Below are 16,610 nucleotides of genomic sequence, written 5' to 3' on the forward strand. Positions count from 1 at the left end.
TTGGATGACAGTATATGGATGCTGCAGACCACCTCTTCCTTCTCTGAAATGTTTTTCTCCTCTCTCAGCTTTCTTATTATAATGATATATTTCTCTCTCCCTTTTGCTCCTTTTTCTTTTTATTCCTGCACCTATAGCATAGGAAGTACCTATGGGTGTTTTCTAAGCCTTGATTCCCAGCCATCCTTTTTTCTCCACTTATTCTTTCAAAAAACTTTTATCCGTTCATTACTACAACTCATTTCATCAGAACATGTTCACTTGAATTTCTTCTCACCTTCTTAAACTCAATCCATGACCAAAAAAAATTTTTTTTCTTCCCAAATCAACTACTCTCTACTTTTCACTCCTTTTCATCCCATGTATTATTATCTGTCCTCAAGTACTGTCCAGTCTTTTTTCAAAATAATTTTTGAGTTGTCTTTCTCATTTTCACTATTTCTACTTTCTCACAGGCCTTCCACTTCATGTCACACTTAATCTAGTCTTACTTTCAGGTTAATTTTACTGCATCTGCCCGTACCAGAAGTTCTAACGACTCATCTCTGTAAGAGTGGTTCTCAAACCTCTTCGGAAAGAGTTGTTTTATCTGTTTACATTTAGATGTCTAAATTATTTCCAGGAGATCCAGTAGGTCTGAAGTAAGGTTTGTGCATTAACTTAAATACATTGGTGATTCTGATGTACACACAGGGTTGAAAATCAATGGTTGGAAGAGGACAGGGGATGGAATGGGTAGTGCTTATGATTAGATGTAATTATTAAGATAGCAGTTTTCTATTTGGGTGGTGGGTTCAGGGGTGCTCACTGCATAACGAAAAATAAGTAACTACTTCTAGAAGAAAGCATAGGGGTAAATCTTTGTGACTTTGGGTTAGGCAATGATTTCTCAGATACGACACCGAGAGCATAAGTTACAAAAGAAAATCTAGATAAATTGGACTTCATCAAAATTGAAAACTTTTGTGCATCAAAGGACACTATCAAGAAAGTGTCATCCACGGAATGGGAGAAAATATTTGCAAATCATATCAACAGACTTGTATTCAGGGAATATAAATAACTCTTACAACTCAATAATAAAAAGTTAACCCAATTTAAAAATGGGCAAAAGGGGGCTTCCCTGGTGGCGCAGTGGTTGAGAGTCCGCCTGCCGATGCAGAGGACACGGGTTCGTGCCCCGGTCCGGAAAGATCCCACATGCTGCGGAGCAGCTGGGCCCGTGAGCCATGGCCGCTGAGCCTGTGCTCCACAACTGGAGAGGCCACAGCAGTGAGAGGCCCACGTTGGGCAAAAGATTTGAATAGACATTTGTCCAAAGAAGATATACAAATGGCCAATTAGCACATGAAATGATGCTCGACATCATTAGCCATCAGGGAAATGTAAATTAAAACCAGTCCCCCACCCAGGATAGCTGTAATTTTAAAAATATAAAAAGATAGTAATAGGTGTTGGGAAGGGGCTTCCCTCATGGCACAGTGATTGAGAATCTGCCTGCCAACACAGGGGACACAGGTTTGAGCCCTGGTCCAGGAAGATCCCACATGCCTCGGAGCAGCTAAGCCCGTGCGCCACAGCTACTGAGCCTACGCTCTAAAGTCCGCGCGCCACAACTACTGAAGCCCGCAGGCCTAGAGCCTGTGCTCCACAAGAGAAGCCACCACAGTGAGAAGCCCGCACACCTCAACGAAGAGTAGCCCCCGCTCACCACAGCTAGAGAAAGCTCGCCTGCAGCAACGAAGACCCAATGCAGCCAAAAATTTTAAAAAAGTGTTGGGAAGGATGTGGATAAATTGGAACTCTTGTACATTGTTGATGGGAATGTAAAGTGTTGCGGCCACTTCAGATAACGGTTTGTGCAGTTCCTGAGAAGACCAAACATGGACTTACCATTTTTTTTTTTGAGCATGATTACAATATATTAGCAAGTTCTGTGGCGTAAACATTTTCAAAAGCATCAGCAAAAGTATTAAATATAAAAGCAGTATGCATACTCCCCTCGGCACCCTGAAGAAAACAACAGAAGGCAGGCGTGGCCACAGACGGCGAGGGCGTGGCCAGCTACAGCGAGGGCGTGGCCAGCTACCTACTGCCGCAGCTCCACGTAGTTGGCGGGGAAGAGCCCGTACCTGCCCTTGCACAGCCCGCGCCACCAGCCATCGTCAATCATCTCGATGTTGGTGATGATGTCGTCGGGGTCGAAGGAGATCTCATCATGGCCCGCAGCCTGGTAGTCGTAGAGGGCGACGGCTGTGATCCCCAGGTCGTTCTCATAGTCCCCGTAGGCGCCCTCCTCTGCTTGGTAGTGGCCCGGGGCCTCTGTGCTTTCGTAGACCGCCTCCGGGGCATAGGCCTCCTGGTACTCGGTGGCCTCCGTGCTGTACACCGGCTCAGGCTCACCGGTGTAGCTCGGCTCCGCCTGGATCGGAGACGCGGCCTCGTAGACGGGGCTCGAAGGCGGCCTCTCCTGGGCCAGCTGGGGCGTGGGCGACGCGGGGGGCGTGGGCTTCTGGGCCCGGGCTTGCTCGTCCGGCTGCCTGCGCGCCGCCTCCTGTTCCCGCTGCTGCTTCGCCATCCTCTGCGCCCGCTCCGCCTCTGCCTCCGCCTTCCGCCTGTCCTCGTGCTCCTTCTCCCTCGCCAGGTTTTCAAAGTTAGCTCTGATGTTACTGGTTTTGCTGCTCACTGCTTCGACAGGGACAGTCTTCTGGTAAGTGGAGGCCACCGTGGCAACGTCCTCAAAGGTGGAAGCGTTCTTATCCATCCGGTCCTTCTGCACCCCGTACTTCCCACCGAAGCCTCTGGAGTAGTCTTTTTGGGATTCGTGCAGATGCAGCTTCTCCTGGTGATCCCAGCCAAGGGCACACTTGTCCTGTCTGTCTGTCTGCACACCGAACTTCCCTCCAAAGCCTTTCACGTAGTCTTTCTGGGACTCGTGCTTCTCGGTTCTGCCCTGATACTCAAAGCCAACCGCGCTCTTGTCCACCTTGTCCTTGTCGATGCCGTATTTGCCACCAAAACCTTTGGAGTAAGCTCTCTGCGACCCGTGCTTCTCCGTCTTGCCCTGGTAGTCGAAGCCCACGGTGCTCTTGTCCACGCGGTCAGACTGCACGCCGAACTTGCCGCCGAAGCCGCTCGAGTAGTCTTTCTGCGAGGCGTGTTTCTCAGTTTTCCCCTGGTACTCAAAGCCCACAGCAGACTGATCAACTCTGTCCACCTGGACATCAAACTTGCCTCCAAACCCCTGGACAGAGTCGACCTGCGAGTAGTGCTTGGAAAGCTTCGACTGATACTCATGGCCGACAGCTGATTTGTCCATTCTGTCCTGCTCCACACCAAACTTCCCTCCGTAGCCGTGCGAGGCTTTGGGTCCCGTTTCGAGCTCCTTCTCCTTGAGGGTCTGGTGTTCTTGAAACACATTCTCTGCTGGTAAGACCCTCTGCTGGGTCTCTTACTGACCCAGCAGTTCCACTACTAGGTATATACCCAAGAGAAATGAAAACATACATCTACAAAAAAACTTATGTGAATGTTCATAGCAACATTATTCATAGTACCAAAAAAAAAAAAGAATCAACCTAAATATCCATCAACTGATGAATGGATACATAAAATGTGGTGTGTCCTTACCATGGAATATTATTCAGCAATTAAAAAAGAATGAACTAGTGATAGATGCTACAATGTGTATGAACCTTGAAAACACTATGCTGATTGAAAGAAGCCAGTCACAAAAGACCACATATTGTATGATTCCTTTTATATGAAATGTCCAGAATAGTCAAATCCATAGAGACAGAAAGTTGATTAGTGATTGTCTAGGGTGGAGGCATTGGTAGGAAAGTTGAGGGGGGAGAAATGGAGAGTGACTGCTAATTGATACAGGGTTTCTTTTTAGGTTGATGAAAATGTTCTAAAATTGATTGAGGTAATGGTGTACAACTCTATGAATACACTAAAAACCACTGCAAGTACACTTTAAATGGGTGAATTTTATATAATAAGGCTATAGAAAAAAGTCTAAATAAAAGCAGACTACATGTGGAGCAATGGTGAGAGTGTGCCAGGAACCAAAGATTATAATTAATTCATAATCAAATTCTTTATATCTGAAATCTAATAAAATTCATAAATTTGGGGAAAATAGAAGAAAAGGAGAGAAAGAAAAGTCCACATGGTGAAATCCAGGGTCCTTGTTCTATCATTTAAAGCTATATTTTGTCTGGCCTGTTGCTACTGTGTAATGTTATTTTTTGCCATATACCTCTGGTGAACCCTACATCATACCCAGGGCAGTTTCTTTATTGTTGCTTCAACTTAGCACACTAGTTCCAAGTGATCTGCCTTTACTCTGCTTTTGCCCAGCCACCACTTAGAAAATCCTTTCCATATCCCCCTCTGCTTCTCCAGCTCCAGTCCACTCAACTTAAGTTCTGCTTTCTTTTTGAGTCCTTCCATAGGAACATATCTTTTCTGCCTTTGGTTCTTTCATAGGAACCAACACATTGCTCTACTGATTGGAAGGGTTCCAGAAATACATGTTAAATACATGAGTGAAGATAATGGAGGAACGTGGAGACCGTGAAAGAGACATTAGGAATAAGAAGCTTTAGTAAAGACTGAAAGACGTTTGGCTCAGCTTACTGAGCCAAAAGAAGATGAACAAGTCCATTCCAACAAGTGTCATAGCAAGCATGGCGAAATAAATTTTGCTTAAATGTGCAACACTTTAGGGTTAGGAGTAAGAGCAATGCTTGGAATGATTAGAGGAGACCCCGTGACAGGTTTACAAGACTAAAGGGTTTTTGCTTTCTGTAATAGTAAATAGGAGCGAGCTGCTGGTGGGGGGTTTCTTGCTGAACCTTACTGAAATCTTGCTGTCGGTCATTGGGTCTAGCTGTTGAAGGCAGCTGTGTGGCTGTAACATGCTCTGGAAGCAGGTGTTTCCCCCGATGTGGCATCTCTAGATGTCAGGCCCTGATCATGTCATTCATTCCTGCACACTCATTTCTCATATAAGCACCTAATAGCAATCTAAGCCTATAACCATCACTGAAGATGGTTTCCTTTAATATTGTTTCCTTTGTAAAGACTTCCTGTTTGGTAGACTAAAAAACAAGTTCGTGCCATTAAGTCTGTGCCTTCTCCTGCCCGACCGAGTAAAAGCATAGAAAGGTTACTAATTGTAGATAGAGCATTCATTGTTCAAAATGACAGATTTCCTATATACTTTAAGCTGCTTATTAGGAAGTTTTAAAATCAAGTGGTTTTAATTCATTGCCTGCCCTGTTGCATTCTTCATTCAAAACACAAGCAGAATACTCCATGACTCTTCTGGACTTTGCTATCCGGTCACACCAGTGTCAGAGTCCATTAGTTATTACAGACTCCATCAGCATGTCTTCCTTGCTGTTCAGAGAAGGCTAGTCGTGGGAAAGGACCTGGTGAAGGTCTTTGCCAACCAATTAGAAGATATATCAAGAGCCCTGTTTCTAGATAATTCCCAAAGATACCTGCTCTGCTGAATCTCATTTGCTGGGATTTTTAGCAACCTATCCCCAGTCTCTTAAGAAAAACAGATTTCAGTGCATGCAGACTTTAACTTATAAATTAAAAGTACTGGGTTTCAAAAGTTGTAGGTTAGTTGGTAGGGCTTTAATTGCAGTTGCATTCATAGTCAACATTTGTTAAGTACCTACTGTGTTTAAATTAAACAGTATGCTAGGTAATGTGAGAGAGTCAGAGATGAAACAGGTATTTTTAAGGAACTAGGGAGAGAGGGGGTAGACCTCTACTAGAGAGACAGGATATTTTTAAGGAGCTAGAAGAATAGGATATTTATATATGTAAATACCCCAAATAAAGGAGGAATACAAAGTAAGAAGGGAGTGCAGAGATGGTAGGTGGAGGACATTTCTTATAGGAGATTCAGGAAGACTTGGCAGAAGAGACATTTATTTGCATTGATGAACGAGAGTATTGGATTTCTCTCCTTGAAGTAGCTATAGTGATTCTGATGATGGCTCTGACCTCTAAGCCCCTTGTGGTCATTAAGTTTTTTACAACCTTAGGAGGGCTGGCTGGGAGGTAGAGGCTCTAGTAGCTGGCCAGCTGCCAGTCAGTATGAAAAGGCTCCAGTAGCCAGGAGGTGACAAGAGGATTGGCCCGGTGATTTTATTGCAGTTTTATTGAAGTTTAATTTAGTGACCCTTTCTTGAGTCCCTGCTATGTTTGAAAACACTGTGTGGAGACTAAGATAAATAAAACGATATCCCTCCCATTTACTAACTAGTGGAGGATATAAACACATAATACAACTAAGTATAGCATGAGGCAGAGTTGTAATTGGGCTGTAGAGGGATAAGCCAAGGGCCATGGAAGCACAGAGGAGGAAGCCACTGGCATGGTATTTTGTGGCCCGAGTCAGTTAAGGCTTCATACAGGAAGTAATATTTGACTGGGCCTTGAAAATGAGAGCTCTTTCAAATGTGGCAAGGAAGGGAAAAAGCATGGCACAGAGAGTAAGTAGCATAAGAGAGGCACATAAGCACAAGCTGTGCATAGTCTAGTGATGCTAGAATGGCTAGGAGTGAGTTGGAAAGGTTGGGTGGAGCTGGGTCATGAGGACCTTAAGTGACAACGCTAAGAGAGCTAGCCTGTTCTGTAAGCAGAAGGGAGCCACCGAATGTTTTTGAGCAAGGAGGCAGCACGATGTGATTGGTGTCCCGTTCACTGTGCTATGAATGGGTGGCTTAGAGGGAAATGAAACAGAGGGTAGTAAGCAAGAGCATCAGTCGAGGTCAGAGATAATAAGAGCATGAACTGAGGTAGGAGGAATGGAAATGGAGAGAAGGAGGTAGGTTCAAGACACACTTACAGGGTAGCAGCAGTGAAAGCTGTACCTCCAGTCTGAAATGGAGATGAGAAGGAGCAAGGAATGAAGACGCCAGTGCTCCTGGTGACGCGAAGGTAGTGCCGTGAATGAACATGGGAACATGGCTGGAAGAGCAGATTTGATTTTGGAAAATGGGGAGTTTGAGATGTTTCTTCCCAGGCAAGTGCTGGAAGTTCATGTCAGGAACTTAAGCATGGTACCAGGGCCAAAGATATAAATTTGGAGAATCACTACCAAACAAATGAGAGGGGAAGCTGTGGGACCAGAAGAGCTGGCCCTGAGAAGATACAGGGCAAGGAGCGATAGTCAAAATCAGCACATGCTTTACTAGAAAACACCTTCTGGAGAAGGTAGGAAGAAGAAAAGCAAATAGCAAAAGGAGGCAGAGTTGCCAACGAGAGTAAAACTAGGAAAGGGAGGAGAGTTTCCGAGAGTAGGGAGGTGCCCAGGGTCTTCAGCTGCTGGGACTATGGGAACGTGGTAGGCCTGGGGGCAGGAGGGGGCTCTAGCCTGTCATACCTGCACGTTGTTCATCTAAATATCTATGTGCATAAAAGTATTTATAGGTCAGCGAGACTCTATCCTTGGCCTGCCATCCTTGTTCATTTTCTTAGTATTCCTCCCCAAACCGCACCCCTCCTATCTCCCGGCAACTCTCTCTTCAGACAATGGGAGGGGGAGAAATGAAGGGGGGAAGTTGAAGCACAAAAGGAGTTGAAGTTAAAATGTTAAGTGTTCGTGGTTTGTTTATAAATAAGTTGCATATTCTTTATTTTGAATAAGCCACCTTCATGATACTAAAGTTACTTTGTCTAATTTTTAAGTTCACTATATCTCTAGTGGTCATAAATGTGTCTGTCATAAGAAGTAAAAGTAATCTGAAAACCCTGGGTCCAGGTGAGTAGACTTAACATGTATTTACCGATTCTGATGTGGTCTTAATATCAATCATTATCCAATTTTATTTTTGTTCTTAAAGAAATAAATACCACTTACCTCACTCAGTCCAGATTTATGAAGGAAACGGTGCTGGTTTTGCTGACATAAACCAATCATATTTACTTTTAGTTAACCATGTGTCTTTTGCATTCCAGCCCATCTGTATCTCTATTTCACTATTACTTTAAATTTAAGCGGCTGGTTATATAATTTCTAAAGGTTCTCTTTTTGTGTTTGATATTCAGACTTAAGGATCCAGAACCTTTATTCTATTGACTAGAAACTAGTATTCACTGGGTAAAGATAACGTGAGTTATATCCATTTGTCTTTCTAGATTTTGGCTTCAGTAACCTCTTCACTCCCGGGCAGCTGCTAAAGACCTGGTGTGGCAGCCCTCCCTATGCTGCACCTGAACTCTTTGAAGGAAAGGAATATGACGGGCCCAAAGTGGACATCTGGGTATGTGACTGCCTCCTCTTATACCCCATAGCATTAGTTACCCTTGATTGATGACAGCTGTCCTCATCCTGGACAACACGTAGTACTGCACTAGAATTGATCACCTGTTCTTTGAATCCCCAATTCTTTGTACAGTCTGTTCTTCAACCTTTGTCTTATGGACTGAGCCACAGAGTTCAACCTCCCCCTTTGCATCTGCAAAAAAAAAAAAAAAAAAGTCCCTAGGGCAAGCTTGGATGGGTACCCTTGTCAAGAACAGAAATTCTTTCTGTTGTTGCCACTTGCCTTCTCCCTAGGATGAGTACTAAGAGAAATTCTAGTTATGTTCCCAAAAAGTAATGTCTGGAAGCAAAGAAGAATGCTGACTATTCTAAAGATGATTGGCCTTGACAGTGCCCCATATTATTTCTCATAAAAAAAGAAGAAAAAGTTTGTTCCATTATCTCGTGCATGACTCACCATTATCTTCATACACATACTATAATGGCCTTTTTTTGTCTCCTCTGATGTGATTAATTGTACGTACTCTCTGTTTGGGATGCAGAGCCTCGGAGTCGTCCTCTATGTGCTTGTGTGTGGTGCCCTGCCATTTGATGGGAGCACACTGCAGAATCTGCGGGCCCGGGTGTTGAGTGGAAAGTTCCGCATCCCATTTTTTATGTCCACAGGTAAGGGAGTTGCCATCACACAGCTATGACTGGGTTCATGGAACATTAGACATGCAAAGTTATCCCAGGAATTGAGTGACAGAGTATAAATTGCCCATTTAACCACCTTTTTTGGCTCCAGTTTGCTGAATTGACACCTCCAGAGGCAAGGTTCTGTGGGAACAGAGCATCTAGGCTTTGGCATCAGATAACCCTCCTGAGTTTGGCTCTGGGCTCTACATAGGACTACCAGTGTGGTGTGGCAGATTACTAAGTCTTTCTGAGCTTCAGTTTCCTCATCAATAAATGGCTGACAGTTCTGTGAGGGCTACCACTATGAGAACTAAATTAAATGATGTGTGTAAAGTTAATAGGTCCATCGCATAGTAGCAGCAGTTGTAGTAGTTTCACCCTTGCCTTCACCTCATCTCTCACCCTTTTTCAGGATGATATTTCTATTTACTGGGGCCCCATTGAGATGTGGTAATAAATTCCAAGGATAAAGCAGGCTTTGCATCTTAATCTTGCTGCTGCTACATTTCCTGCTTCTATGACATTTATCCCCCAGACTCAAAAAGTACTTTTTAAATGAGTGGACAATAGGGTAAGTAGCTCTTAGAAGAATTTAACACTGTAGACAGACACCAGACACCCAGAATCTACAGTGTTTCATCACCATCTATGTGCACTTAAGAAAAGAACATTTTGGAGACAATGCTGTAAGCAATCTATTTAGTTTTGCTTAACCATGATTTCACTTTAAGGAACAACATACAGAGTGTATGTCCACTGGGTTGGCAACACAGTATAAGCACGTGGGAATTACGTTTTAGAATAAATGAGAATTGCATCTAGAATACATTTCAGAAATTTTATTTCTGAAATGCATATTAGAAAAAAGCTGTGAGAAAAATAAAATAGAGAAAGGGTGTTAGGGATGGTGGGTGGGTGGTTATTTGGAAAGGTGTGTCAGGGAACCCCTTCACTGAGAAGTCAACATTTCAGCGAAGGCTTGAAGAAGGCAAGGGCGTGAGCCGTGCAGTCTGAGGAAGAGCTTTCCAGGCTGAGGGGACGGCAGGTAGAAAGGCCCCAGTGAGGGAGCATGACTGGGTGTCTAAGGAACAGGATGGAAACCTCTGTGCTGGAAAGGAATGAGTGAGGGGACAGGAGAGATGCCATCAGAGAGGCAACAGAGAGCTCACTCTGAGGGCTTAGTCAGTCAGTGTTAAGGCCTTTTTCACTCTGAGTAAAATGCAAAGGATCAGAGGATTTTAACAGAGGAATGATATTATCTGACTTTTCGTTTTTTTCTAACTTTTATTATGAATATTTTCAAACATGCAAAAATATCTAAAGAACTTTACAGTGACTTTTGTTTTTTAAAAAAAATCACTTTGGCAGCTCTGTTGGTTGAAAGGTTCAAGGGCTGAAGGAGGGAGACCAGTTAGTAGGAGACTTTTGCAATAATCCAGATGAGAGATATTGGTGGCTAGTTCCCAGACTGGGGTGTAGAGGTGGGGATGGTAAGAAGTCGTCAGATTCAAGAGATAATACAGGGGCTTCCCTGGTGGTCCAGTGAGTAAGACTCCATGCTCCCAATGCAGGGGACCCAGGTTCGATCCCTGGTCGGGGAACTAGATCCCGCATGCCGCAACTAAGAGTTCGCATGCTGCAGCGAAGATCCCTCATGCCACAACTAAGACCTGGTGCAGCCTAAACAAATAGGTGAATACATAAATATTTAAAAAGAGAGACAGAGAGATAGTATGTACTGTGTGGCAGACTCTGTTTCAAGCATTTTGCAAACATTAACTCATTTAATTACTTTAACAACCCTGTAAGATACATGGGACTATTTATTACCCCCATTTTATAGGTGATAAAACTGAAGCCAGGAGATGTTTAGCAATTTTCCCAAGATAACACAGCTACTAAGTGACTAAACTACAATTTGAGCCTAGGCAGTCTGGCTCCAACAACATATATGTGGGATTTGATGTGAGAGAAAAAGTAATTATTAATAATCCAGGGGTTTTGGCTTGAGCAACTGGAAGGATGGATTTACTGCTAACAGAGATGGGAATGGAGAGATATTTTATATGTGTTAGTTTGAGATGCCCATTAGACATCTAAGTTGAGATATTGTATAGACAGTTGAATATAGGACTGTAGCTTAGTTGGGAGTGGTGGGCTAGTGATACACATTTGGGAATGATCAGTATATAGATAATACAGTATTTTAAGCTCTGAGATAAGGTCACTTTTTAGGCCATGATTGCAGAGAAGAGAAGAGGTCTAAGGATTAATCTCTGGGACACACTCATATTCAGAGATCAGGAACGTGAAGAGGGATCCGCATAGGAATTGCTAGTAAGGTAAGCCAGAGAGTCTTCTGTCCTAGAAAACAAGTGAAGAGAATGTTTCAAGGAGGAGGGAATGAGGGACTGTGGGGGGTGCTGCTGATAGGTCAGATGACTGAGAACTTGCTGGAGGACAGAGGGAATGGAAAGCACCCATTGAACTGAGAAGGCATCTTGAGACCGAAAAACAAGGTAGGCAGCTCCAGGTGATCAATGGGTCAGTTTATTATAGGGTAACTTACTCACAGAGTAAGTAGGATCAGGCGGACACCATCTAGGAACACTCACAATGGTACCGTGCACTGCCAAGGGGACAATTTTATCGTTAACCTAAGGGGCGTGGGTATGTGCTTGGAAACAGTAAGTGCATTCCTAAGTCAATCTTTATTAATGGGTAGCTAGTCTATTAGTGGGCACCAGGAATATGTCAGCAAAGGTCTTCATCATTGTTTGGAGACCACCAGAGCACAGAGGCCACCTGGACCTAATCATGAAACAATGGCTATTAACTACAGAGTCCTTGATGACAGAGAAGTGACTTAGCAGAGTCCTAGGTAGGGTCAGTGGAAGGACGGGAGGCATGGTAGGAGCCCAGAATGTCATCAGTTATGCTAATAGCCATACAGAACGGAATACCAGATTTAAAGAGATTGCTGATGATCCTGAAGTACCATTTTGGTGGAGGAACAGGAGCAAAACCCTGACCCACGTAGATGCGGCCGGAAAGGGGTGGATGGGAAGCGGAGAAAGGAAACAGACAGCTCTTTGCAGTTCTATTCTGGAAGGAGGCAGAGAAGGGGTGTAGTGGATCGTTCTGGCCGGAGTCGCCAGTGATCTTGTCATAATCTATTGTATATCCTCGGTCTTTATCTTAATGACTGCCCAGCAGTATTTAGCGCTAAATGCTAAAAGTTCACCACTCCTTTCTTTCTTTTGTTAAATATAAACTTTATTTTTTAGAGCAGTTTTGGGTTCATAGCAAAATTAAGCAGAAAGTACAGAGAGCTCCTATATACTTCCTGTCCCCTCTCACCCATAGCCTCCCCCACTGTCAGTATCCGGCACCAAAGTAGAACATTTGTTACGGTCCATCAACCTGCTGCGACACTACATTGGATTACCATCTAAAGTCCATCGTTTACTAGGGCTCACTCTTGGTGTTGTACATTCCGTGGGTTTGGACAAATACATAATGACATGTATCTACCATTGTAGTATCATCCAGAGCAGTTTCACTGCCCTAAGAATCCTCAGTGCCTGTTCATCCCTCCCGCTCCCTTAACCTCTGGCAATCAATGATCATTTTACTGTCTCCACAGTTTCGCCTTTTCCAGAACGTCATATAGTTGGAATCATACATTATGTAGCCTTTTCAGATTGGCTTCTTTCACTTAGTAATATGCATATAAGTTTTCTCTATGTCTTTTCATGGATTAATAGCTCACTTCTTTTTAATGCTCAGTGATACTCCATTGTCTGGATGTACCACAGTTTACTTATCCATTCACCTGCAGATGGACCTCTTGGTTGCTTCCAGGTTTTGGCAATAATGAACAAAGCTGTTATAAATATCCGTGTGCAGGTTTTTGTGTGGATGTAAGTTTGTTTTTTTTTTAAGGAATTTCTTCCATTGTTTTTTTTTTTGTTTTTTTTTTGTTTTTTTTTGCGGTACGCGGGCCTGTCACTGTTGTGGCCTTCTGCCGTCGCGGAGCACAGGCTCCGGACGCGCAGGCTCAGCGGCCATGGCTCACAGGTCCAGCCGCTCCACGGCATGTGGGATCTTCCCGGACCGGGGCACGAACCCGTGTCCCCTGCATCGGCAGACAGACTCTCAACCACTGCGCCACCAGGGAAGCCCCTGGATGTAAGTTTTTAACTCATCTGACTAAATACCAGGGAGTGTGATTGCTGGATTATACCATAAGAGTATGTTTAGTTTTGTAAGAAACCACCAAAGTGTCTTTCAAAGCGGTTGTGCCATTTTGCATCTCCACCAGCATTTGGTATTGTCAGGGCTTTGGATTTTTGCCATTCTAATAGATGTGAAGTGGTATCTTGTTATTTTAATTTGTAATCCCTGATGAAGTATGATGGTTAACATGTCATAGGCATGTTTACCATCTGTATATCTTCTTTGGTGACATGTCTAAATGTTTTGCCCATTAAAAAAATTTCTTTAATTAATTAATTTATTTATTTATTTATTTATTTATTTATTTGGCTGTGCCGGATCTTAGTTGCGGCATGGGAACTCTTAGTTGCGGCACGTGGGATCTAGTTCCCCAACTAGGGGATCAAACCCAGGCCGCTCCTGCATTGGGAGTGTGGAGTCTTAGCCACTGGACCACCGGGGAAGTCCCTTGCCCATTTTTAAATTTGGTTGTTTGTTTCCTTATTGTTGAGTCACTCCTTACTTTTGAAAACACTTTTTTTCCCATTGCTTCTCCGATGCCACGTTATCCAGCTTTCCTCCTGTTTCTCTGAGTACACCTTGTTGGCCAGATTTCTCTTTCTCTGTTCATCCTTTAAATCTTTTCTTCTTTACACCATCTTTCTGAGCATCTTATTCACTGCCGTGGCTTCAGGGAACACAGTGATGTTCAGTCCCCAGTTAACACTTGGGTAACTCTCTGGCCCAGACCTCTCCTCTGGGATGAGAGGCTATATATGCAACCAGTTGCTACCAGTCAGCTTTACTTGTGTGTCTTGAATTCACATCAGTGGAAACATTTTCAAAACTGAATTTAATCCCTCCCTAGAAGTGCTCCATTCTGTGTTCCCTAACTTAGTGAATGGTGTCACCGTCTGACCAAGAAGCTGGCCTTGATTCCTCCTCTCTTACCATCACCACAGCCACTCACTTACCAAGTCCTGTAGATTCCACCCTCTATTCCTGTAGACACTTCTGTAGTGGCTCTTGCCTGGATTAAATAATAGCCAATTAAATGGACACCTGGCTCCAGCCTTATCCCTCTCTAATGCATTCTCCACACGGCTGCATGAGTAATGTTTCTAAAGTATATACGACAAAACACACACACACACACACACACACACACACACAATTTGGTTATATCATTTTCCAGCTTAAACTTTTCAATGGTTTACCATTGCCTCTAGGCTGAAGTTCTCTCCTTAATGCGGCTAGAGCACTGACTTCATTTTTGACCATGACCGTAGTAAAAGATACATTTCATACAGTGACCTAGAAAATACATATATACATACAGCTGAACAGAAGTTTTTTTAAAAAGCAAAACTTGGGCTTCCCTGGTGGTGCAGTGGTTGAGAGTCTGCCTGCCGATGCAGGGGACATGGGTTCGTGCCCCGGTCCGGGAAGATCCCACATGCCGCGGAGCGGCTGGGCCCGTGAGCCATGGCCGCTGAGCCTGCGCGTCCGGAGCCTGTGCTCCACAACGGGAGAGACCACAACAGTGAGTGGCCAGAGTACCGAAAAAAACAAAACTTGTCTTTACTAGGTGCAGTGCACTCTAATACATTTTATTCTATTACATTAAAAATGCTAATTATAACTTACTGAATTGATCTCATGACTGCTTTTTGAAAAACAATGACATAGTAATACTTCTGTGACCTGGCTCGTGCCTGTCTCTGCAGCCCCAGATCCCATTCTACATCTAGTCGCCCTAATTTCCTTCTGGTTTCCGGAACAAGTGATACTCTCTGGAGCAACTCCCTCCGCCTGGGGTACTTCTTCCTCCCCCCACCCTACCCCATGCCCCCCACTCCTGTATTCTAGAGCAAGAAATTAGATGTGATAAAAATAAGAATCTAGATAATTTCTACATCTTTCTTTTATCATGGGACTTCCCAAACATTTCATTGTAATTGTTTCTTTCATTATATATCTTCCATATCAGACTGTGAGCTTAGAGAAAGTAAAGACAAAATGTGGGGGTTTTTTCACAGTTGCCTCTAGCCTAGCAGAGTATCTGGCATGTAGTAGGATTTAGTAAACAGTATGTAGATACTAAATAGGATCCTGCTTAAAACCCTCCAGTCGCTTTCATTTACACTTAGAAAACAATTCCAAAAGTCATTATTATTATGGCCTACAAGGCACACTGTGGTTGGCCCCTCTCTTTAATCTCATTTCCTGCTTCTCTTCCCTTTAGGCCCTGAGCTCCAGTTACAGAGGCGTCCTTGCTTTTTCTCAGACTTTCCAAGTGCACGCATTCCTGTTTCCTCAGATATTTACATGGCTTCCTCACCTAACTTGAGGTTTCTGCTTGACTGTCCCCCCAGAGAGACCTCTCCTGATACCCCCGTCATTCTCTTTCCATTACTCTGCTTCACGGTTTTTTCGTGGCACTTACCACTACCTGACCTTATTTGTTTACTGTGTCCCCACCCCTCATCCCCACTTCCTCTTGACTATAATACGATTTTGTTTTTGTTCACTGCATGGGTCCTGGTAGGCACTCAGTAAATATTTGTTGAATGAATGGATGCATGCATGCATAGATTTGTTACAGTGTTCACTACCGAATAATTCAAATAATAATATCAGTAACAGTAATTTACATTTCTTTAGGGCTTTCAAGTTTACAAAGTATTTCCTATACTTGATCTAATTTGTGCTATGTAATTGTACTTTGGAATTGGTATTGACACTAGCATGTATCATTTTGCCAATGAAGTTTAAGAATCTGAAGTTTAAAGAAATTAGTTGACATGCCTAAAGCCACACAGGTAATAAGTGACCAAGTTAGTACTCAAATTCAGTGTCTGTTCTACTACACCACACTGCTGCAAACAAAGGGCAGTGTAAACAAACCACTTCCTCTGCTTTTCCAGTGTCCACAGTGTTTCCTGTGAGCAACTTGGATCCGTTCTCCCCTCCACCTCCACATCATGGCAAAAGATTTTTACTCAGGCCTTACAGAGCTGGCTTCCGATAGTGGATGCTGGTGAAATAGCTAGCCATGCTGTCAGCCACATTGTGTCTTAGTGCTTAGAAATAAACCATGTAACATTTTAACTACTTAGAAAGAGCTAATATTTATAACATGATATACGTTAACACGGAAGTTTAAAGACTCATAGAACACCAACATAATTATCCTAAATGTGGTCACTTTTTAATCCTGACAAGTAATTCCCTAAGTAGGAATAACATTTTTTGTAAGATTAAGTACAGGAAGTGACAAACAACCCAATCTAGGAAATGAGTAGACGGTTGCTGTGTTACTAGTGTGATCTCTCTGCCCTCAGGGACATACATGTGCTCAGCCTTGCCTACCAGCATAGGCCTGAGTCCCAAGGCCCTTCGAGACTGCTGTCAGAAG

General features: G+C 43.5%; 2 protein-coding genes across 5 annotated transcripts in view; one reads left to right on the plus strand and one right to left on the minus strand.

Moving 5' to 3' along the window:
* SIK3 (SIK family kinase 3) overlaps positions 1-16,610 on the plus strand; it is a 247,560-nt gene that overhangs the window by 187,590 nt on the left and 43,360 nt on the right. For all 4 annotated transcript variants that reach the window (XM_081239455.1, XM_081239457.1, XM_081239454.1 and 1 more), the window contains exons 5-6: positions 8,170-8,294; positions 8,839-8,962. In XM_081239455.1, the coding sequence (XP_081095581.1) occupies positions 8,170-8,294; positions 8,839-8,962 (249 nt within the window). The remainder of the gene's footprint in view (positions 1-8,169; positions 8,295-8,838; positions 8,963-16,610) is intronic.
* Positions 1,891-3,443, minus strand: LOC308619618 (src substrate cortactin-like). Its single transcript, XM_081238620.1, has one exon. The coding sequence runs from the start codon at positions 3,317-3,319 to the stop codon at positions 2,090-2,092; it is 1,230 nt and encodes a 409-aa protein (XP_081094746.1). The 5' UTR covers positions 3,320-3,443; the 3' UTR covers positions 1,891-2,089.

The sequence above is a fragment of the Mesoplodon bidens genome (assembly GCF_964165515.1).
Source record: "Mesoplodon bidens genome assembly, chromosome: 7".
Lineage (NCBI taxonomy): Eukaryota > Metazoa > Chordata > Mammalia > Artiodactyla > Ziphiidae > Mesoplodon > Mesoplodon bidens.